This window comes from Caretta caretta, chromosome 14 (genome assembly GCF_965140235.1).
Source record: "Caretta caretta isolate rCarCar2 chromosome 14, rCarCar1.hap1, whole genome shotgun sequence".
NCBI lineage: Eukaryota > Metazoa > Chordata > Testudines > Cheloniidae > Caretta > Caretta caretta.
This window is the reverse complement of record NC_134219.1, coordinates 27,438,211-27,461,423: the sequence shown is the minus strand read 5'-3', so window position 1 is coordinate 27,461,423 and position 23,213 is coordinate 27,438,211. Positions and strand designations below refer to the sequence as shown.

General features: G+C 43.1%; 1 protein-coding gene across 1 annotated transcript in view; it reads right to left on the bottom strand.

The window, feature by feature from the left end:
• GSG1L2 (GSG1 like 2) overlaps window positions 1–23,213 on the bottom strand; it is a 66,288-nt gene that overhangs the window by 7,926 nt on the left and 35,149 nt on the right. The window contains exon 4 of the mRNA XM_048818035.1: window positions 5,078–5,189. Within this exon, the coding sequence (XP_048673992.1) occupies window positions 5,078–5,189 (112 nt within the window). The remainder of the gene's footprint in view (window positions 1–5,077; window positions 5,190–23,213) is intronic.

Genomic DNA, 23,213 nt, shown 5'->3' with positions numbered 1-23,213 from the left:
TTATAATGTACAAGCAGAATGAAGTCCAGCCCAGTAATATATATGCACACTTGATGCTTTAATAGAACCAATTTCATAAAGCTAAAAACTATTATGAGCCAAAACAGCTGGGAAGACTAATTTAAATCAGAAAAATGTGAATGTTAATTGGGAATCATTAAGAACTCCTGATTAGATATCAAAAAAGCCACAAACCCACAACTGAGGAAAAATGCCATGCTGATTAAAAAACGAACCTGGTTTGGAGGGGAAGTGAAGGCAGCAATAAAAAAAAAATGTGTGTGTGTATTATAAATATATAAAACAAATGGAAGACAGGGGAAGTTGATAGCAATGAATATAAAATATAAATCAGGAGCTAGGAATTGTAGAAAATTGATAAGGGATGCAAAGAGACAAAAAAAAAAAAAAGAAATGTATTGCCAGCAGAGTTAAGGACAATAAGAAGGCATTTGTTCAATATATTAGGAACAAAAAGAATCCTGACAATGATATTGGTTCATTACTAGATGGAAATGGTAGAATTATCAATAATAATGCAGAAATGGCAGAGGTATTCAATTAATATTTCTGTTCTGTATTTGGGGGAAAAAACAGATGATGTAGCTATATCACATGATAACACTCTTTCCATTCCACTAGTGTCTCTGGAGGATGTTAAGCAGAAGCTACAAGAGGCAGACATTTTAAAATCAGCAGGTGCAGATAACTTTCATTGAAACTGTTAAAAGAGCTAGCTGAGGAGCTTATCGGACTTTTAATACTGATTTTCAATATGTCGTGTGTAGGCCTTGCTAGAGCCTTAGGCATAACTAACAGTGTGAACCAAACGCTGTGAACCAGAGTAGGCCTGGCCTTGGCAGAATAGCAATGCACCAGGTGTTAGCTAATACCACGTAAGCACATTCCTGGCCTAAGAGGATGGTACAGAAACACCCAGAGTTCAAAATGAGTGAACAAATTCTCAAGAATTTATAGACCTCTATCATATCCCCCCTTAGTCAGCTCTTTTCCAAGATGAAAAGTTCTAGTCTTATTAATCACTCCTCATATGGAAGCCATGCCATACCCCTAACAATTTCTGTTGCCCTTCTCTGAACCTTTTTCAATTCCAATATATCTTTTTTGAGATGGGGCAACCAAATCTGCAAGCAGTATTCAAGATGTGTGCATACCATGTATTTATGTAGACGCAACATGATAGTTTCTGCCTTATTATCTGTCCCTTTCTTAATGATGCCCAACATTCTGTTAGCTTTTTTGACTGCCACTGCACATTTAGTGGATGTTTTCAGAGAACTATCCATAGTGACTCTAAGATCTCTTTCTTGAGTGGTAACAGCTAATTGAGACCCCATCATTTTATACATATAGTTGGCATTATGTTTTCCAATGTGCATTACTTTTGTGATACAGCAGGGCCAGAGAGCAGCAGGAGAGTTGACTTATTGGGTGCTGGGAAGTTAGCTGGGAAGTAGGCGGGCAGAAGCCCTAGGATGATCTTGTTCCCTGTGGACTAGGGAAACGTTACTACAGGTTAAATAGATTGTGGAAGTGTGAAAGGGAAGAGGATTTGTGTGCAGTTATTTTAGTTTGGTTAAGAGACAGAGCAAGAAACAGGCCAACCTTAACCCTAATAACGCAAGATTTGTAGAAGCGAGGTTTGTGCAAGGCGAATAGGAAAACTACAAGGGACCTTGCTTTAAGATAAGAATGGAATGCAATGTTGACTAAGATAATGGGAAGAAAAAATGTATAAACAGGACATAGCTATATGTAATGAAAGGGAATAAATAATGTTTTATATTGTTTGTACTTTGAAGATTTGCCTAAGGACAGACACTCTGTCCAATTGCTGTCTTCCCTGCAATTGCATGAATAAATTGTCTCTGACTCGTTGCTGACAAACTCAGCGTGAAGACTCTGTCTTCTTCCATCAGACAGAGAGAAGGAAGGAGAGCTGACCAGAGTTTGGAGGAGTACTGCTGTTAGCCAGAGAACCAGATTGCCAGGGAAAGGGAAACCCTGCCCAAGCAGAGCAGAGGGACTCCCCAGGCACAGAGGACTGAGGGAAACCCTACCCAAGGGGAGAGAGGGTAAGCAGCCCGCAAAGCTGAAGGGGCTGGGACACAGAGTAGGAGAGTGGACCTGGGTCCCTTCCCCGTTCCCCTCTCTCTCCCACCGGGGCACTAGTGGAGCCCACAAGCACAGGACCCATCCCAGTAGCATCAGCCATTTGCCACACTTTGCATTTATCAACATTTAATTTCATCTGCCATTTTGTTGTCCAATCACCCAGTTTTGTGAGATCCTTTTGTAGCTCTTTGCAGTCTGCTTGGGACTTAACTTAACAGAAGATTGGAAGAAAGTGAATGTTGTGGCAATATTTAAAAAGGGTAAATGGGAAAATTATAGCCTATCAGCCTGTCATCAATCCCTGGTAAAATAATGGAGTGGCTCACACAGGACTCAATTAATAAAGAACTAAATGTGGGTAATGTAATTAATGCCAATCAACTTGGGTTTATGGAAGATAGATCCTGTCAAACCAACGGAATATCTTTTTTTGATGAGATTACAAGTTTGGTTGATAAAGGTAATATACTTAGACGGTTGTAAGGCATTTGACTTGGTACCAAACAACATCTTGACTAAAAAACTAGAATGACATAAAATTAACATGGCACACATTAAATGGATTAAAACCGAGCTCACTGATGGATCACAAGATGTAATTGTAATGAGGAGTCATCAGTGAGCAGGTCTGTTTCCAGTGGAGTCCTGCTGGATTGGTACTTGGCCCTACACTCTAACATTTTTATCAAGGGTCTGGAAGAAAACAAATCATCATTGATAAAGTTTACAGATGACACAAAAATTGGAGGAGTGGTAAATAATGAAGAAGACAGGTCACTGATACACAGCAATCTGGATCACTTGATAAACTGGTCACAAGCAAACAATTTTAATATGGCAAAATGTAAATGTATAGGTCTGAGAACAAAGAATTTAGGCCATACGTACAGGATGGGGGAGTCTGCCCTGGGAAGCTGTGACTCAAAAAAAAAGATTTGGGGGTCATGGTGGATAATCAGCTGAACATGAGCTCCCAGTGCGATGCTATGACGAAAACAGCTGATACAATTTTGGGATGCATAACTATGGAATCTCAAGGAGGAGCAAATTCACCTCCGTATTTGGCACTGCTGGCATACTGTGTCCAATTCTGATGCCCACAATTCAAGAAGGATGTTGATAAATTGTACAGGGTTCAAAGAAGAGAATGGTCACTGGACTAGAAAACATGCCTTACAGTGATAGATTGAGCTCTTTGAGTCTATTTAAATTTTAAAAAAAGGAGGTTAAGGGGTGCTTGATGACAGTCAATAAGTTCCTACATGGGGAACAAATATTTAATAATGGGCTCTTCAGTCTAGCAGAGAAATGTATAACATTTTCCAAGGGATAGAAGCTGAAGTGAGACAAATTCTGACTGGAAATAAGGCATACATTTTTTAACAGTGAGGGTAACTAATCACAGGAACAATTTATCAAGGGTCCTGGTGGACTCTCCATCACTAACAATTTTAAAATCAAGAATCATGTTTTTCTAAAAGATCTGCTTTAGGAATTATTTGGGGGCAGTTCTCTGGCCTGAGTTATGCAAAAGGACAGACTAGATGACCACAATGGTCCCTTCTGGCTTTGGAATCTATGAATATTATTAAATAGTTGATTCACCCAAAATGCAGTGTGGCAAAATACCTCGTTCACCTCAGTAGGCTCAGTCCTTTTCAGCCTTGGAGACTGTGATTTGGGGCAAGGCAAATCCTTATAGGTGGCACACGGTCCTGTTACTCCTCTCCTCAGTCAGTCCCTTGTGCTTGTTTTCCTTCCCTTCTGAGGAGCGAGTGCAGCCTTCCTACTGGGAAGGTTTGGTGTCTTGCTACAAACAACCTACTAGCAGCTTCCCTACGCCCTCACTCTCCCCCTCCTACCACCCAGGGGAGGGTTTGAAAAGGTCCCAAGTAGTTGGAGTCAGCTGAACCTAATTGGTTCCCTAGCAACCCCTTTTCCAGCTGAACCTTATTGCCCAGTGGTTCTCTCTCCTCAGTGGATAGGGAGGGGCCTTTTAATCCCCTGGGACTAATTACTACCCCCCCTTTTGTAGCTGTTTGTCCTGGGTTTACCACAGCAGTTTCAGTTGACCCAAAACTATTCACAAATTTGACTTAATTAGTGACAGCCGAGGAAAAGTTTTTCCAGGCCAGAAATGCAGATATGTCTTTATAACCTGCAGTCCAGTGATTACTGCACTTGCCTAGAATGTGGGTGAACTAGGTTCGAATCCCCATTCCGAACCAGGGAGTTCAACTCACATCCCTCATCCCAACAGAGCATCTTAACTAGTGGGCAACATACTATTCTGAGGTAGGTCTCAGTCTCTCCTATGGCAGCTGTTCCCATTTTAATGAATATCCATTGGTCTACAGAGAATGAAAATTACTCTATAGCAGAGGTGGGCAAACTATGCCCCGCAGGCCACATCCGGCCCGCAGAACCATCCTGCCCGGCCCTTGAGCTCCCAGACGGGGAGGCTAGCCCCAGGCCCCTCCCCTCCTGTCCCCCCTCCCCCGCAGCCTCAGCTCACCATGCCGCCAGTGCTCTGGCCCACCACTCCTGCCTGGCAGCGCGGCACTGTGGCTGGCTCCATCTGGGGCTGCGAGCTCCTGATGGTAAGGGGGCGGGTGGGGGGGGTGTTGAGTAAGGGTCAGGGAGTCCCAGGGGGCAGTCAGGGGACAGGGAACAGGGGGGATTGGATAGGGGGTGGGTGATGGAGTGGGAGCCATGGCACCTGCATGCCCTGGGTAGTGCTGATACTAGCTGTCCTGGAACTATGGGACCTTATACCATTAGACAAGACTACAGAAATTTCAAATAAAGAAGTTGGTTGTTGTATTACACCCTCAATGGAAAGCTCAAATCAGAGCCATTAGTTGTTACTGGAGGACAAGGATGGCAGAGAGAGCAATTTAAATGTTAATGAAACAGTTAGATATTTTAGTGCAAAAATTACCAATAGGACCAGCCATAATCCCACATCTGTGGTCTCCAGTCTTCTGGACCAAGGTTGACGGTCATTTGAAATACAGTTGTGTACATCATGTGTGCGACCATGCCAAAGAGACCTAGAAAAATATAACTTTGTAAGATATATTAAAAAATAAACACATGCAAAAACTGTTTCTGGCACTTTATAAGAGATTATTCCTGAATATGGAGAATGTTTTGTGAAGTATTTAAAGGTCTAAAAATAGCTGAAAAAATACTTTACTTTGTAAAGGGAATGGAACACCCACCACCCTGCTTGTGCTGCTCCACAAACTAGCAACTCATACATGGGAAGCCCCTTCTATTAGGGACTGAGTTGTTACGGTCACCTCTACAGCACCATGCAAACTTCGCTCTACACTGGGGAATGAGGATGGGATATTTAAAAGGTATTTAAGGAAGTTAAAGTGTACAAACCATACTGAATTTCAGTGGCAGTGGAGTGCCTTACTCCTTTAAGCTGCTTTGAAAACCTTATATGAAATTCATCGAGAGTAGTGTAGCTCATAGGGCTAGCTTGCCTTCATTATATTCAGCTGTAATGCAAGGAACCTATAGGCCTGTATCCTGTAAGACATTAGCTTCAGCAGTTTTAGCATAAAGCTTGAGGCCTATGAAATTTGGCACAGACAAATGGCCCAATGGAAAACCCCAAGTATTGGGGAGCTGAAATTAGAATGTTTAAGGGGAATTTCAGACCACAGGAACATAAGTCCAACCACAAGAGTGTCAAGGCAATGAATTGGTGTACATAACAATAACAGGTACATGAGCTACATCTGCAGATACCTAACCACAAGAGGGCCATGGCACTGAAATAACGTATATGATAATAAGTTGAGATAATTGATGTACTAACCTATAGGAGAAGGATACTCCAATGTTAGTAAGGGGAGGAAATACAAATAAGGAAAAGGGGGGAAAACCTACTGAATATGCATCAAACATAGTGGCATCAGCATAACATTTTATAAAAGTTGCATCCCAGCCTATGGACAGTAAAGAGAGAGGGGGTGTGTGTGTATGAGAGAGAGAGAGAGATAGCCTCTGAGAGGTGTCAGAATGATGACCACCGATGATGAGGGGGAAGGTGATGGTGACAAATAAGATGATGGTTAACATTTCCAGGTCGTTCTGCAAGGGATGGTGTAAGCACAAAGTCAATGTCCCACCTCAGCCCCACTTAACTCTTATTTTAAAGGTAAAAAGAAAAGGAGTACTTGTGGCACCTTAGAGACTAACCAATTTATTTGAGCATGAGCTTTCGTGAGCTACAGCTCACTTCATCAGATGCATACTGTGGAAACTGCAGAAGACATTATATACACAGAGACCATGAAACAATACCTCCTCCCACCCCACTCTCCTGCTGGTAATAGCTTATCTAAAGTGATCATCAAGTTGGGCCATTTCCAGCACAAATCCAGGTTTTCTCACCCTCCCCCCCACACACACAAACTCACTCTCCTGCTGGTAATAGCCCATCCAAAGTGACCACTCTCTTTAAAATGTGTATGATAATCAAGGTGGGCCATTTCCAGCACAAATCCAGGTTTTCTCACCCCCCCCCACCCCCCTCCAAAAACCACACACACAAACTCACTCTCCTGCTGGTAATAGCTCATCCAAAGCAACCACTCTCCCTAGAATGTGCATGATTGTAATGGAATGCTAAACTGTAGTGTACTGTTCAGCCACTACATGGCACTCGGTGTAAAATATCTTATTTAAGCTAATCTCAGCTGTACCAGGCAGTTCATTGAAGGCTCTTAGGATGAACATGTGTGGTATGTGTCTTGCTCAGAAACAAGCTCTGTAGCCATTCCATATCTCGTACAGGAGCATGACATAGTGTCAGAAGTAAACTAGAGTCGGAGGAGAACAGAAGCAAGAACACCACCTACAAAGGTTGCAGACAGAAGAAACAAAGCAACAAAGGTTGCAGGATCTTATCAACATGCCATGCTTCAATGCCCCAGAGAATTTGAGCTTTGACAAACCGTCACAATGGATGGACTGAGGGCAGTCTTTTGTAAGATTTTGAACTGGAAACAAGCTCCACAAAGAAATTGGAGATATACAGGTATCTGCTTTAATTTATGCTATGGGGAAACAAGAAGAGTGTATCTTTAAATCCTTTGATTTTACTGAAGACAACCATAAAGATGACTATGAAAGTGTTCTGGCTGTGGTTGATGCATATTTTATACCTTAGAGAAATGTGATTTATTCTCTGCTTCCACCAGAGAATTCAAGATCCAGGAGAAAATGTTGAATGCTTTATAAAAGCTCTGCATATCTTGACTGAAAATTGTAATTTTGGGAATGCAAAACTTAAAATATCAGAAACAGGCTTGTTATTGTATTAACAGGTAAAAACCTTGCCCAGCAGGTACAATTGAAGAGAGCTTTAACTCTAGCCACAGCTATAGAGAGCAAAGCATTCTGAGCTGGAGAGACAGCAAAACTTAGAGCAACTTGCCACTTGATAGGCCTTGTGAGAAAGATGGAAGAACTCAATGGAGGATTGATGACATTGGACTTTTGAAAGGAGTTCCAGTCTGTATCTGGTAAACAACCATCAAAGGGACATGGTCAGGCCCACTGCACAGGGGCAAATTACACCCTGACCAGGGCAATAATAACAGTAGGTGATTAGGCCCGTGGGTAATGAGCTTCTGGGAGCCCTCACTTAAGGTGAAGCCCCACAGGCCCTGAAGTGGGATTCTCAAACTAGGTTTTCAATTATCTCACCTGTAGAGCATAAGCCCATAGATGGTCTCAGAGTACACCTAGGACCTGATAGCTGTCACAAAAGACAAGTGGCCTTGTGGTTAGGGCACTCAGCTGGCATGTAGAAAATCTAAGTTCAGGTTCCTGTTCTTCCAGATTTGAACCCAGATCTCCATCCACCTATGTATGGGCTATTATGGGGTGAATTTCTGTCCTCACCTGTAGGAGATATTCCACATTGTGTAAACACTTCAATAGTCATGGAGTGAGCAGCAGACTGATTTTATAGCCCAGTAGTGGGATGTGGGAGATCTAAGTGCAAGTCCCTGATCTACTGAATAATTGTTTGTTCACAGAGGAACAGCTCCAACAGGAAAGATTTAGAAAGCCCAATCCCAGAATGTCTACAGCCTAGCAGTCAGATTGCTCCCCTGACAGTCTAGTGATGTAGATACAAGTCTCTGCTCCAAACCAGTAAGAGCAGTGACTTGAAGCCTGGTCCCCCACATTGCAGGTGAGTGCCTTAACAGCAGGGCTGCTGGCTACAAGGTGGTATGGGCCTGTCAGTACCTCATACCTTTTTAAAAAATGGCCCTCACTGGCTTCTGCTTTGCTACCTTAAAGTTCTTATAAAGTTAGTTGTATATATGGAATACGCTCTTGCTTGGTTATCAACTCTGTCCCCTTTCCATTTCAAATATTCACTTTATTCTCAGATCTTTGAGCAATCACTTGTCAAGTCATATTTTTAAATTTGTGTATACCAATGTATTTTATATAAATGATGCATTCATTAAAATGTTGAATATTGGCAACTTTTCACTTACTGCCTTACTCCTGGCTGATTTCCAAAAATACCCTGAACCATGGCACAGCTACTGCTCCGCCAGAATACCCTAAACTACGGATACACCACTTGTAAGGGATATATGGGACAGATATGACTTGGATGATTAATAAGTAATGATTCCTTCTGGTCCTCAAAAATTAGAAAACATATCCCATCTCTGTTTATCCCAAAATAGGATCCACCTATGCAGACAATAAGAACATGTTTCACATCATGTCAGACACTGTGTCTAAGGTCCCACAGATCAGCCAAGCAACCCCAACTATTGAAACTTAAATGAGGGTATTGTTAATCACCTAGGCAAGACTCAGTCATAATCTGCATCTGTATAAACCTTTCTCCCATCCAGCCTAGCTAAAAAGAACTCCAAAAAAACTCCAAGCTACATGTTTTCATCCTAAATTAGAATCTGCAGGTTTATTTACCTTGAGACATATTAATATCCTTCTATATGTGGAAGATATCTCTTATTCTATTGCAAGTCCTAAAGAATGTGAAATTTTTATGTATAATCAAAGGATGTATGGTGCACGTCCTCCAAATTTTGTTGGTTTTCATTGTAAATAATTATTGCACTCTAGAACTAATAGGAATTCTCTGGCATGAGGAAGGAGAAATGTTAAAAGATATAAACCAGAGTATAACTTTGGGCTATGAAGAGAAATTGCTTAAAATGGGGGATCCCAATTCATAGTGGAGACAAATAATGAAATACAACTCTTGAAACTGATCAAACTTAAAAAGCCTCTGAAAAGAAAGGATTAAATAAATGTATCCATGCCATTCACTGAATACCAGCAAACCCTGAAACTAGGACTCAATAGAGTAAACTGAACCCAATGCAAGTGCATGAGAACTCTGTGGGCAGGGGGGAGGCAGTTACACCTTGTGTGAAAGTTGATGTGGCTAATATAATGTTGTAGAGTTGAAATGTGAAGGGAGTGTGCATTTTCCCACAACATGTGCAGTGTATATTGTAGAAGGCGTAAAAAAAAATGCAAACAAAACATGCTATGTAATTAAATCCTATTGGGGCTCCAAAAGGAGCCACAATAGGTTGTGTTTTCTTTTTCAGGTGGCTGTGTGTTTTAGAAGCAGAAGATAAAAGTGAAAAGTAATCAGAACTCTGGTAAAAGTTAATTGCTTCCCTTTTAAAACAGAGTCTTTGAGCTGCTAATAGCTTTTGGTCCAAAAGCAAGCCAGAAAGCATCTGTGGGGATGCAAATTACCTAGCTGATAGGAGAAGGAAAGAACTGCCCATAAATGGCAGCACAAAGGAGCTGAAAGTAATAAATATACCTAGTCAGCAAACAAGCTACTTGTAAGCGAGAATACTCAGATTATGGCCCTCCAGGAAAGGGAGGTGGGAAAACAAGTCAAGCCTGTAAATAAGAGGGGAAACTGAGGTACACAACCTCATAAATTTCATAAATAAACAGTGGAATAATTCACTAGCCTGCCTATAGAACAAAACAAAAAAAGTATAAAAGTAATTCTTCTGTTTTTCTTGCAGTCAGCAAAATTTGTAAAAGGAAAAGGTATTTTTAGGCAATAATCTGTCCCCACCCAGGGGGCTGGGAAATGTTTCTTTTGTTTTTCAGACACTCTACAAGCAAGCTGGCACCAGCGGAAAAGTAACCCAGAGCACTGTGGGTCTCCTGCTGTGATGAAGATTGTGTTGTGTGTTTCTCTTGTTATTACCGTTATTTTGGTGGATATTGTACAAGAAGGGTTAACGCATATAAAAGCAAAGGTCAATGCATGGTATGACCTGCCTGGGAAGCACGGTCTACTCAAACTAAAAAATCAAGTGCAAATAAAAAGGCACAAAATGGAGGTTAAAAATGGGGATAAATAAATTCTGTTGCATGCATCTTACAGGTGGACCCACAAAGGAAAAATAAGGACACCCTGACCTGAAATAGAACAATTATTGCTGCTATTCTTGCTATTATATACCGAAATCCAGCAATGTGAAGTGGCAAAGGGAGGAAACACGTGAATTGTTATACCACCCCACCCCCTCTCAAGTGGTGGTAATGAAGCAGATAAGAACTTTAAGGATTTACCTGTGGAAAACTGTACTACTAATCCCCCATGGGAATTTGGCAATGTCGGTATGTGCTGTATGATTTGGAGGTGGGGGGGGGGAGGGATCCTAACCTGGTGGATAATATCAAATTTATCAGAAAATATTGCATGGTATTCCTTAGGATGTGTCATGATGAATGACAGTGGGAAACACAGTCATCTGGACATGTGGTTTGTCACGGAGGGCCCCCCAATATATAACTCTCTGACCTCCTGGGGTGTTTGGATTATGGGGTTCCACAACTGGGGTGTGGTGTTACCCTGGGTAATCATAATGGTATCTCCCTAGAGGACAATCCTTAGGCATGAAGTTATGTATATACCAGACTGGGTATGAAGTCTCCCCTGGGACATTGAGAATACAACAATTTAACTGCTTTGCAGAATGTAACCCTACAGGTAATATGGATGCCAAAATGGAAGGATCCTGATTTAAGCTGGCCACAGCCTGGAGCTGGAAATACTTCTTTATGGGCAAACGTGTGGGAGCCACTGTGGGAGCAGCTGCAACCAGAGCTCATCAATGTGTCCTTTCAGTCCATTACATGAATGGGTGGTACACCCCAGAGAATGGTGGGTGGACCAGGTACACCCCAACTGCAGCACATACATAGAAGGGTTGAAGCAACAATTTCATTGGTGGATGAGGGGATACACATGATATTGTCACTGCAGAAGGGATCTATGGGAAGTAGGAACCACGCGGTGGGTGTATGAATCTGGGGGACCGTTGGATAACTAAGTAATTAATAAGCCAAAATGTAAAACTTCAACAACAAATCAATGAACTACTAGCACAGCAACTATCTGCAATTGCAATGGAATGAAAAAGGATGGAAAAGGTGAACCTGCAGTTAACTCAATGAACAGGGAACCTTGTAACATGAGTGGAGGTATGGCTTTAAAATCTAACTTGGGAAGGGGGAAAGAAGGTGTGTATAAAAATGCAAAATGCCCAACTAGGGGGGCTAGCACCTAAGTAATAGTTGCAGTGGTACCTTGAAATAAGGTGGCGACTAAGGTGGTCCCCATGAGCCCTATGGGAATAATAAGAAAGGGAGGAGCTCACTGGGAACCACTGGGGAATAAACAGGAAGAATGGAATGGTGTAAAATGAACAATAATTCAGTTAAGTAATTGTTTGTCCAAAGAAAATGTTTAAATGTGCCCCTTCCCGATGGCTGTGAAGGAGCAGACCCAATGGCCTGTGCAGGGGTGGACGATTGAGTGTAATGTATATGGGGTATGAAGTGTTCTGCTGGAAGTGTACATAATTCTGTAATATAACACTTGGGAGTACATGTGCACCAGCATCTGGCACAATTGCACACATCTACGTGCTGCCATTGGGACTTTGGTGCATGAATGGATCTGTGGAACTCATTGCGGTGGACAATCATAAAATCATAGAATATCAGCGTTGGAAGGGACCTCAGGAGGTCATCTAGTCCAACCCCCTGCTCAAAGCAGGACCAATCCCCAATCGAACCAGTGCATTACCCAATTCCATACCAAGTGGTCAAGCTGGTTTGGACAATACCCTGTTTCTCTGTGAATATTCAATGGCCTCATGATATGGACAAAGCACATGAACATGGTAGGGGCAGCTCGCTGCAACTGCCAGAATGGTGTTACAGGATTTCAAACCTGTCAAAGGAGAAGAAGCAGTGCTTCCGGTGGTGGCCCGGATTTTGAACTATATTACAGTGGTCAGGGCTGACAATGTTACTGTAAATTATGGCTATTTTCCTATTATTAAGTATACTAATCCTGAAATGTATAGAGCTTTATGTGATCGGACGCCCATCAACACCCATTAATTGAACAATAGTGGTACCGGAACCCACCTGGATAAACTGGGATCATTTAATAGAATCATAGAATCATGGAATATCAGGGTTGGAAGGAACCTCAGGTCATCTAGTCCAACCCCCTGCTCAAAGCAGGACCAATCGCCAGCTAAATCATCCCAGCCAGGACTTTGTCAAGCCTGACCTTAAAAACCTCTAAGGAAGGAGATTCCACCACCTCCCTAGGTAACACATGCCAGTGCTTCACCACCCTCCTAGTGAAAAAGTTTTTCCTAATATCCAACCTAAACCTTCCCCACTGCAACTTGACACCATTACTCCTTGTTCTGTCCTCTGCTACAACTGAGAACAGTCTAGATCCATCCCCTTTGGAACCCCCTTTCAGGTAGTTGAAAGCAGCTATCAAATCCCCTCTCATTCATCTCTTCCGCAGACTAAACAATCCCAGTTCCCTCAGCCTCTCCTCATAAGTCATATGTTCCAGTCCCCTAATCATTTTTGTTGCCCTCCGCTGGACTCTCTCCAATTTATCCACATCCTTCTTGTAGTGTGGGGCCCAAAACTGGACACAGTACTCCAGATGAGGCTTCACCAGTGTCGAATAGAGGGGAACGATCACGTCCCTCTATCTGCTGATAATGCCCGTACTTATACAGCCCAAAATGCCCGTTAGCCTTCTTGTCAACAAGGGCACACTGTTGACTCATATCCAGCTTCTCGTCCACTGTAACCCCTTGGTCCTTTTCTGCAGAACTGCTGCCTAACCATTCGGTCCCTAGTCTGACACAGTTTGACATTTGACACAGTTGCTCAGGCAGCTCCAGGCCAAGCTACGCTGAATGCAGGTCTGGGTAGCCCAGGCCCTTCAAAGAATGAATGCCTTCCAACTAGCTACTGAACTGCCTGCTATTTGTACTTGGACTGATGTAGCCTGAGCCCTTCAGACAGGCCTAATGGACACTCATTCGCTTCTTGGTCATATTACGCATGTTATAGGAGTGTTATTCATATTAATTGTATTATTAATCATATTCATGGGATGCTTAAAATTATGTACTGCCTTAGCCACTCCCCGAAAGCCATACTTGTAAATTCAGCGGCTTACCCCTTTTATGACCCACCTCCTTCTCTCCCCGAAGCATGAACAGAGGGGCACTCCTCTTGATACTGGCTGCCAACTAGACATCGAGCCGTTGATCTCTGCCCATTGAGTCCAATGATCTAGCCAGCTTTCTATCCACCTTATAGTCCATTCATCTAATCCATACTTTTTTAACTTGCTGGCAAGAATACTGTGGGAGACTGTACCAAAAGCTTTGCTAGAGTCAAGATATATCATGTCCACCACTTTTTCCATATCCACAGAGCCAGTTATCTCATCATAGAAGGCAATCAGGTTGGTCAGGCATGACTTGCCCTTGGTGAATCCATGTTGACTGGTCTTCATCACCTTCCTCTCCTCCAAGTGCTTCAAAATGGATTCCTTGAGGACCTGCTCCATGATTTTTCCAGGGACAGAGATGAGGCTGACTGGTCTGTAGTTCCCTGGATTCTTCTTCTTCCCTTGTTTAAAGATGGGCACTATATTTGCCTTTTTCCAATTGTCTGGGACCTCCCCGATCATCACAAGTTTTCAAAGATAATGGCCAATGGCTTTGCAATCACATCAGCCAACTCCCTCAGCACCCTCGGATGGATTGCATCCGGCCCCATGGACTTGTGCATGTCCAGCTTTTCTAAATAGTCCTTAACCTGTTCTTTCACCACTGAAGGCTGCTCACCTCCTCCCCATACTGTGCTGCCCAGTGCAGCACTCTGGGAGCTGACCTTGTCTGTGAAGACTGAGGCAAAAAAAGCATTGAGTACTTAAGCTTTTTCCACATCATCTGTCACTAGGTTGCCCGCCGCATTCAGTAAGGGTCCCACACTTTCCATTATCTTCTTCTTGCTAACATATCTGTTGAAACCCTTCTTGTTACCCTTCACATCCGTTGCTTGCTGCAACTCCAATTGTGCTTTGGCCTTCCTGATTACATCCCTGCATGCTCAAGCAATATTTTTATACTCCTCCCTAGTCATCTGTCCAAGTTTCCACTTCTTGTAAGCTTCCTTTTTGTGTTTAAGCTCACCAAAGGTTTCTCTGTTAAGCCAAGCTGGTCGCCTGCCATATTTGCTATTCTTTCTGCACGCCGGGATGGTTTGTTCCTGCACCCTCAATAAGGCTTCTTTAAAATCCAGCCAGCTCTCCTGAACTCCTTTCCCCCTCTGAAAACATCCACTCAATGTGCAGCAGCAGTAAAAAAAGCAAACAAAATGTTGGGAATAATTAAAAACGGGACAGATAAAACAGAAAATATCATATTGTCTGGGTCCCCTGCCCCTTGCACTTCCACCTGGCTGTTAGGAGTGGCCATCACGGTCTGCACCAGACTCCTGCCAAAAGAGGTTAGACTTTGGGGTGTGGTTGGCCATTGTGACTGGGGTGAAGAGAAGGACTGCTGATAACACCAAACCTTTGGAAGGGGGTGGGACCGGAGCAGTGGGCACTGCTGGAGGGCAGCGTCCTGAAAAGGACGCCGCAAGCTGGGAGCAACGCGGGTTGAGACACCAATCTAGGGTGGGAGACAGACGGGACACCACCAGCAGAGGGTGCTCTGCATGAACTGAGCTAAGTGAACAGCAGGAGGCACTGTGGTGGTGAGTCCCAACCCTGTCACACAAGGGTATGCCCACATTTTGAATACTGCATGTAGATTTGGTCACCTCATCTCAAAAAAGACATATTGGAAAAGGTTCAGAAAAGAGCAAAAAAATTATTAGGGGTATGGAACAGCTTTCATATGAGGAGAAAATAGGACTGGGACTTTTCAGCTTGGAAAAGAGATGGCTAAGTGAGATATGACAGAGATCTATAAAATCATGACAGGTGTGGAGAGAGTAAATAAGGAAGTGGTGTTTACTCCTCATAACACAAGGATTATGGGTCACCGAATGAAATTAATAGGCAGCAGGTTTAAAACAAACAAAAGGAAGTATTTCTTCACACAACACTCAGTCAGTCTGTGGAACTCTTTGCCAGAGGATGTTGTGAAGGCCAAGACTATAACAGGGTTCAAAAAAGAACTAGATAAAGTCATGGAGAATAGGTCCATCAATGGCTATTAGCCAGGATGGGCGGGGATGGGGTCCCTAGCCTGTATTTACCAGAAGCTCTGAATGAGTGACAGGGAATGGATCACTTAATGATTACCTGTTCTGTTCATTCCCTCTGGGGCACCTGGCATTGGCCACAGTTGGAAGACAGGATACTGGGCTAGATGGACCTTTGGTCTGACTAGGGTGATAAGGCAGCAAATGTGAAAAATTGAGACGGGTGGGGGGTAATAGAAGCCTACATAAGAAAAAGACCCCAAAATCAGGACTGTCCCTATAAAATTGGGACATCTGGTCACCCTAGGTCTGACCCAGTATGGCTGTTCTTATGTTCTTATTTAAGGAGTTATGGGTCCATATTGAAATTTATGTTTTTAAGGCAGGTAACCAGGAGATGACGTATTTCAGGAATGTTCCTTTCAGGCAGGTGGTAACAGACCCTGCCTGGTCATTGTGTAATGGGCACTGTCCATTCATCATACACATCCATTGGCATCCTGAGCAGGCCTGAGGCTAATCAGGAGATTGCAATGTTGACAACAGAGGAAAGCCACAGGAAGAAACAACCAGAAGGGGGGATCCTGTTTCTTAATAGGACAATGGATTGTTCTGATATACCTGGGCATGCAAACAGACACCCTGAATCTTTCATCTAGGAGGCAAGCTGACAGCAAGTTTGTCTCATGAACAAAAGATCACAGCTATGAGACTAGGCTCTATGAGACAGAAAAGTATCTAGTTAAATAAGACTGTGCCATAGAATGAATGTTATGATTTTATTTGATATAGAATCATAGAATCATAGAATATCAGGGTTGGAAGGGACCCCTGAAGGTCATCTAGTCCAACCCCCTGCTCGAAGCAGGACCAATTCCCAGTTAAATCATCCCAGCCAGGGCTTTGTCAAGCCTGACCTTAAAAACCTCTAAGGAAGGAGATTCTACCACCTCCCTAGGTAACGCATTCCAGTGTTTCACCACCCTCTTAGTGAAAAAGTTTTTCCTAATATCCAATCTAAACCTCCCCCACTGCAACTTGAGACCATTACTCCTCGTTCTCTCATCTGCTACCATTGAGAACAGTCTAGAGCCATCCTCTTTGGAACCCCCTTTCAGGTAGTTGAAAGCAGCTATCAAATCCCCCCTCATTCTTCTCTTCTGCAGGCTAAACAATCCCAGCTCCCTCAGCCTCTCCTCATAAGTCATGTGTTCCAGACCCCTAATCATTTTTGTTGCCCTTCGCTGGACTCTCTCCAATTTATCCACATCCTTCTTGTAGTGTGGGGCCCAAAACTGGACACAGTACTCCAGATGAGGCCTCACCAATGTCGAATAGAGGGGAACGATCACGTCCCTCGATCTGCTCGCTATGCCCCTACTTATACATCCCAAAATGCCATTGGCCTTCTTGGCAACAAGGGCACACTGCTGACTCATATCCAGCTTCTCGTCCACTGTCACCCCTAGGTCCTTTTCCGCAGAACTGCTGCCTAGCCATTCGGTCCCTAGTCTGTAGCGGTGCATTGGATTCTTCCATCCTAAGTGCAGGACCCTGCACTTATCCTTATTGAACCTCATCAGATTTCTTTTGGCCCATTCCTCCAATTTGTCTAGGTCCTTCTGTATCCTATCCCTCCCCTCCAGCGTATCTACCACTCCTCCCAGTTTAGTATCATCCGCAAATTTGCTGAGAGTGCAATCCACACCATCCTCCAGATCATTTATGAAGATATTGAACAAAACCGGCCCCAGGACCGACCCTTGGGGCACTCCACTTGATACCGGCTGCCAACTAGACATGGAGCCATTGATCACTACCCGTTGAGCCCGACAATCTAGCCAGCTTTCTACCCACCTTATAGTGCATTCATCCAGCCCATACCTCCTTAACTTGCTGAGAAGAATACTGTGGGAGACCGTGTCAAAAGCTTTGCTAAAGTCAAGAAACAATACATCCACTGCTTTCCCTTCATCCACAGAACCAGTAATCTCATCATAAAAGGCGATTAGATTAGTCAGGCATGACCTTCCCTTGGTGAATCCATGCTGGCTGTTCCTGATCACTTTCCTCTCATGCAAGTGCTTCAGGATTGATTCTTTGAGGACCTGCTCCATGATTTTTTCCAGGGACTGAAGTGAGGCTGACTGGCCTGTAGTTCCCAGGATCCTCCTTCTTCCCTTTTTTAAAGATTGGCACTACATTAGCCTTTTTCCAGTCATCCGGGACTTCCCCGGTTCGCCACGAGTTTTCAAAGATAATGGCCAATGGCTCTGCAATCACAGCCGCCAGTTCCTTTAGCACTCTCGGATGCAACTCGTCCGGCCCCATGGACTTGTGCACGTCCAGCTTTTCTAAATAGTCCCTAACCAGCTCTATCTCCACAGAGGGCTGGCCATCTCTTCCCCATTTTGTGATGCCCAGCTCAGCAGTCTGGGAGCTGACCTTGTTAGTGAAAACAGAGGCAAAAAAAGCATTGAGTACATTAGCTTTTTCCACATCCTCTGTCACTAGGTTGCCTCCCTCATTCAGTAAGGGGCCCACACTTTCCTTGGCTTTCTTCTTGTTGCCAACATACCTGAAGAAACCCTTCTTGTTACTCTTGACATCTCTCGCTAGCTGCAGCTCCAGGTGTGATTTGGCCCTCCTGATATCATTCCTACATGCCCGAGCAATATTATGTAACCATTTGTTTCCAATACTCTTGTACTTGCTATCATTTGAATTTCTGTACTTTGTTAAATAAACGTTTACTTGTTTTCAATGTAAATGTATGTAAGTATCTACCCTTAACTGTGGCATAGCTACCACTCCACAAGAATACCTTTACCAGTGGTACAGCTATCACTCCACCAGAACAACCTTAGTTACGGCTCAGGTGCCGCTCCACCAGAACAACCTTAACTGTGGTAAGCTGCCACTCCACCACAATATGCTTACCTAGGTTGCAGCTACTGCTATACCAGAATACCCTTAACTATGGTGAAAGTACCACTCTCTGTGAATACCCCTAACCGTAGCACAGCTACTGCTCCACACAAATATCCTTAACTATGGCAAAGCTACCACCAGAATACTCTTTAGAGTATTGCAGGTAATCTCTGCTACAATACACTTAACTATGGCAAAGGTACAGCTCCACTAGAATAGTGTTAACTGTGGTACAGATATTGCTCCACAAGAAACACCCTTTACAATGGCGCAGCTACTGAGGCATCAAACTATCCTTAAGCATGGTGTGAGTACTGCTCCACAATGGTGTCTGTAACTAGCATACAACTACTGGTCTACCAGAATATCCTTAACTATGGGAAAGGTGCTACTCCACCAGTATACACTTGACTATGGTGCAGCTACTGCTCCACCAGAAAACCCTTAACCATATATTTGTACGTTCTAAGACCAGAAGGGGTCATTGTGACCATCTAGTCTCACTTCCTTTACAGCACAGGCCAGAGAATTTCCCAAAAACAATTCCTGAAGAATATCTTTTAGGAAAACATCCAATATTGATTTAAACAGTGACAGTGATGGAGAATCAACTATGACCACTGGTAAATTGTTCCATGAATTAATTATTTTCATCATTAAAAATGTATGCCTTATTCCAATCTCAATTTGTCTAGCTTCTGCTTCCAGCCATTGGATAATGTTTTATGTGTCTCTGACAGATTAAATAGCCCCTTGTTAAATATTTTTTCCCCATGTAGGTACTTACAAACTGGAATCAAGTCACCTCTTAACTTTCTGTTTGTCTGTCACTATAAAGGCATCTAAACCCTTAATCATTCTTATGGCTCTTCTCTGAGCCCTCTCCAAATTATCAACATACTTCTTGGAATGTAGGCACTAAAACTGGACATAATATTCCAGCAGCATTTGCACCAGTTCCAAATACAGAGGTAAAATAAGCTCTCTACTCTTAACCATGGTATAGCTACTGCTTCACCAGAATACCCTTTAGCGTTCTGCAGTCTTCCTACACACCACCGGATTTAGAATTTTACCTTCAGAGGGAATACATGTGTTAGTACCTGTTAGTAAAGATTAGCCTTTTTTAGTCCTCTTTTTGCTGTATACTGAATTCTTCTGCATATTAACTATTCTTCCAGAATCTTTATGATATTAGCAATTCCAAGGCACAGACTGTTGGCTCTCAACCTTTGAGCAACCTGTATTCAGGAAATTCATGTGACTGAGTATTGTGTTTTACCTCATTAATGCTCATCCCTCCAAGTCTGTGGGAATATAGATGTTGAGGGAAAAGACCCCTCAAACTAATAAAAAATGTCTGCAGAGGTATGGTGTAACAGGACTTGGTGATTGAAAAGGGGTGCCTATGATGTAATTATGTTCTGTGATAAGAGGTACTTGTTAGTGCAGACGTTATCTGTAATGGATGAAATAAGGATCCATTGAAAGATGATTTTTAACTGATTAAGAACTGCCAATAGTCACAGCTTTCAGTAATAAAGACTGGATTAGAATTCCCTTTATCTTATCCGTCATGTAACCTACAGCTACCATAAACGAAATTCCATAAGTAATTAGGTGAAATGAAAATATCCAAAACAGAACACAAAGTGAAATTACTCACTGAAAAGCAATTTCCCCTCCAAAACGGAATTTGTTTGTCTAATCCCTGATAAAAAGACAGAGGGTGTGGAAATGGGTTGGGGAATGCAGACTGCTAGCACCCCACCAGTTACAGAGGAGAGACACACACACAGGCCAGCTCTTTGTCTTACACCAAGGATGGGGAGAGTAATGTATCTATTCTTTCTGTATAGTGTTGTATTAATCTTTGTCAAATAAGAGGCCCAAATGCAATTATTTAATCAAAGATTATCAATCTCAACTCATTATTAAATTCAAGCATTCAACTATTTTTAAAATCCTTTGTTTCTTTATGCTGAAGTTTTTGTTTATTTGTATTATCTCCCTGCTTTTCCTGCAGCATTCTGGAGAACTGGAAGGTTTATGATATCAGAAAGGCAGGTCTGCTGGGAGTCAAAGTGCAGCTCAAGAGGGATAAATATTCTCTGTCAGCAGCTCTGTGTGACCCTCCACATGCCATCAGCTGAAGTTAAGCCTTTCTCTGTAAAATAAAATCTGGCATAAGAGTGCAGCTCCTGCCAGAGATGTTATGTTCACGCAGCTCTCAACCGGGTTTGTGGTATAAAGCCTAAACTGTCAGTTAACTAACGGCAAAAATGACCCTACAGTCAACTTTTTTTAAATAACCCTCCCCCACTGCACTTGCTGTACTCAGGATCACCTCTGGGCCACCTTTTGTGCCAAGAGCAATTTGTTGTGATAGATAGCTGTTGTTGACACATTTCAGATAGAGTTCAAAGGGAAGGACCTCCCATTAAAACTCATGAGGAGAAAATCAAAGAAAAACTACACACATGTAAGCAGAGTCAGAATGAGCTCTACCCTGACATCTGGTAGTGAGCTGTGGAAAAGGACTTCAGGGGCTGATCTCCTTTGCATGGGCACACCCACCCTGCCCAGCATGATGGACTGCTTGCCCAAATGGTCACTTTGGCTGCTGTGGCATTTTATGACGGAGGGACTTGCCCTCAACTAAGTAGCACTCAGTAGGCAAGGGACATGAGTTCCAAAAAACATACTGAATTGAGAGAGGCTGGGGACAGGTATGTGTATCTAGTAGTGTGGGTCCCTTCTGAGGGCCTTAAATACTACTTTGACTCCCCCTCTCTCTTTCTACTAGCAGAGCTAATTTTGGCTCTATTTAGGAGTCTTGTTACTTGCTGCAGAGCTGAAATCACTGATACCTTGGTCTAATGGTGCACTGGTACTGAGGCTCCCCTACTACCAGCTAAAAATCACTGAGACCTGTGTTAAGTAGGGGAGGGGTATGTACCTGAAGACAAGTTGGTGAGTGGATGGCTGGTGGAGAGGTGTAGCTGGTGGTGAAGACTGCAGCAGAACCCCACAGAGAGGTGTGGCACTCGGCTGTGGATCCGAGCAGTGGAGCATGTGAGATACACACACACACCCCACCCCCATACCTCTCTCCACTTCCACCCAGGCTGGGAGGTAAACTCTGCAGATGAACTTCTGAACTCTGCGGGGCTTCACTGACCAAGGAGAGAGAGAGAGAGAGAGTGTGTGTGTGTGACTATTGGGTTGCTGGACTTAAGACCCTGAGGGGAAAAGGACACTGCCAAACTTACTTGGGGGTGGGTCTTTTGCTCATGGTTGGTGTTATGAATCCTGTTTGTGGTGTTTCCCCAACATAATGCTGCATTGTTTCTCTCCATTATTAAAAGGCTTTTGCTACACTCAGACTCTGTGCTTGCGAGAGGGGAAGTATTGCCTCTTAGAGGTACCCAGGGGGGTGGTATGTACTGAACCCAGCCCTTGTTGTTACCAACTCTGATGGGCAGAAGGATTACACACAAAAGGGCATAAAAGTGAACCCTACGTGAAACTTGCCACCAAACGACCACCTAATTTTAGAGAAAAACCAGGGAGCTCAGACCACATTTTACAGTGGTGCAACCCACACTATGTAGTCACTGCCAGGAACCTGCCTAATGACTTATTCATTTATTCAGACAGGTTTTTCCTGACAAAATATACAGCATAATTCCAGTTATCCAAATTCCTTGTTATCTGATTCCACAGGCTGTCTTTCATGTAGGCCTTATGTTAATCACACACCAATAACTTCTCAATTACCTCTTAGTGCCTGTTAGTGCTAATCAATGGCTTTGTATTTGTGTAGCAGTTCTGAGTGGTTACCTGCTGATACCAATACCTAAGCCCATTTCAGCAGCAACGGCAACTTGGCAGGACACTATTGAAAAGAAAAAGATCTGTATTGAATCTAAAGCAGAAATTGTATAGTAAGAGCTACATCATTCAGAATTAAATTATGTCCACTGTGGTTTTAATGCAATTTTGGTGTTTTAATAAACTCAGTGGTTTTTTTTTTTACTCTTTAATAAACTGCAAAATATTACACAAACTTCAGCATTACTGCCTTTGTTCCCCATATTTGTATATCAGTGAAACTGAAGCTCAAAATAGCACTTCTGTTTATCCAACTGCTCGGTTATCTGAACATTTTGGATGGCTCCAGGCCACTCAGATAAATGTGAGTATACTGTAAGAGATCCCTACCCCAAACTGCCACAATCCAAATTAGACACAACACAACAAGGGTTGGCAATAAGCAAAGAGTGTGGCAGGAGGGACAGGGAGGCTGAGGCCAGCTCTACACTACAGACCTATAGAACTATGTTGTGAAAAATCTACAGCCCTGAGCAACTGACCTAACCTCCCATGTAGATAGTGCTATGTTGACGGAAGAGTTTCTCTCATTGACATAGCTACTGCCTCTCCAGTCAGCAAAGTAGCATCTTCACTAACATGGTACAGCAGTACAGCTTCACCAGTGCAACTGTAGCACTGTACATGAAGACAAGTCCTGA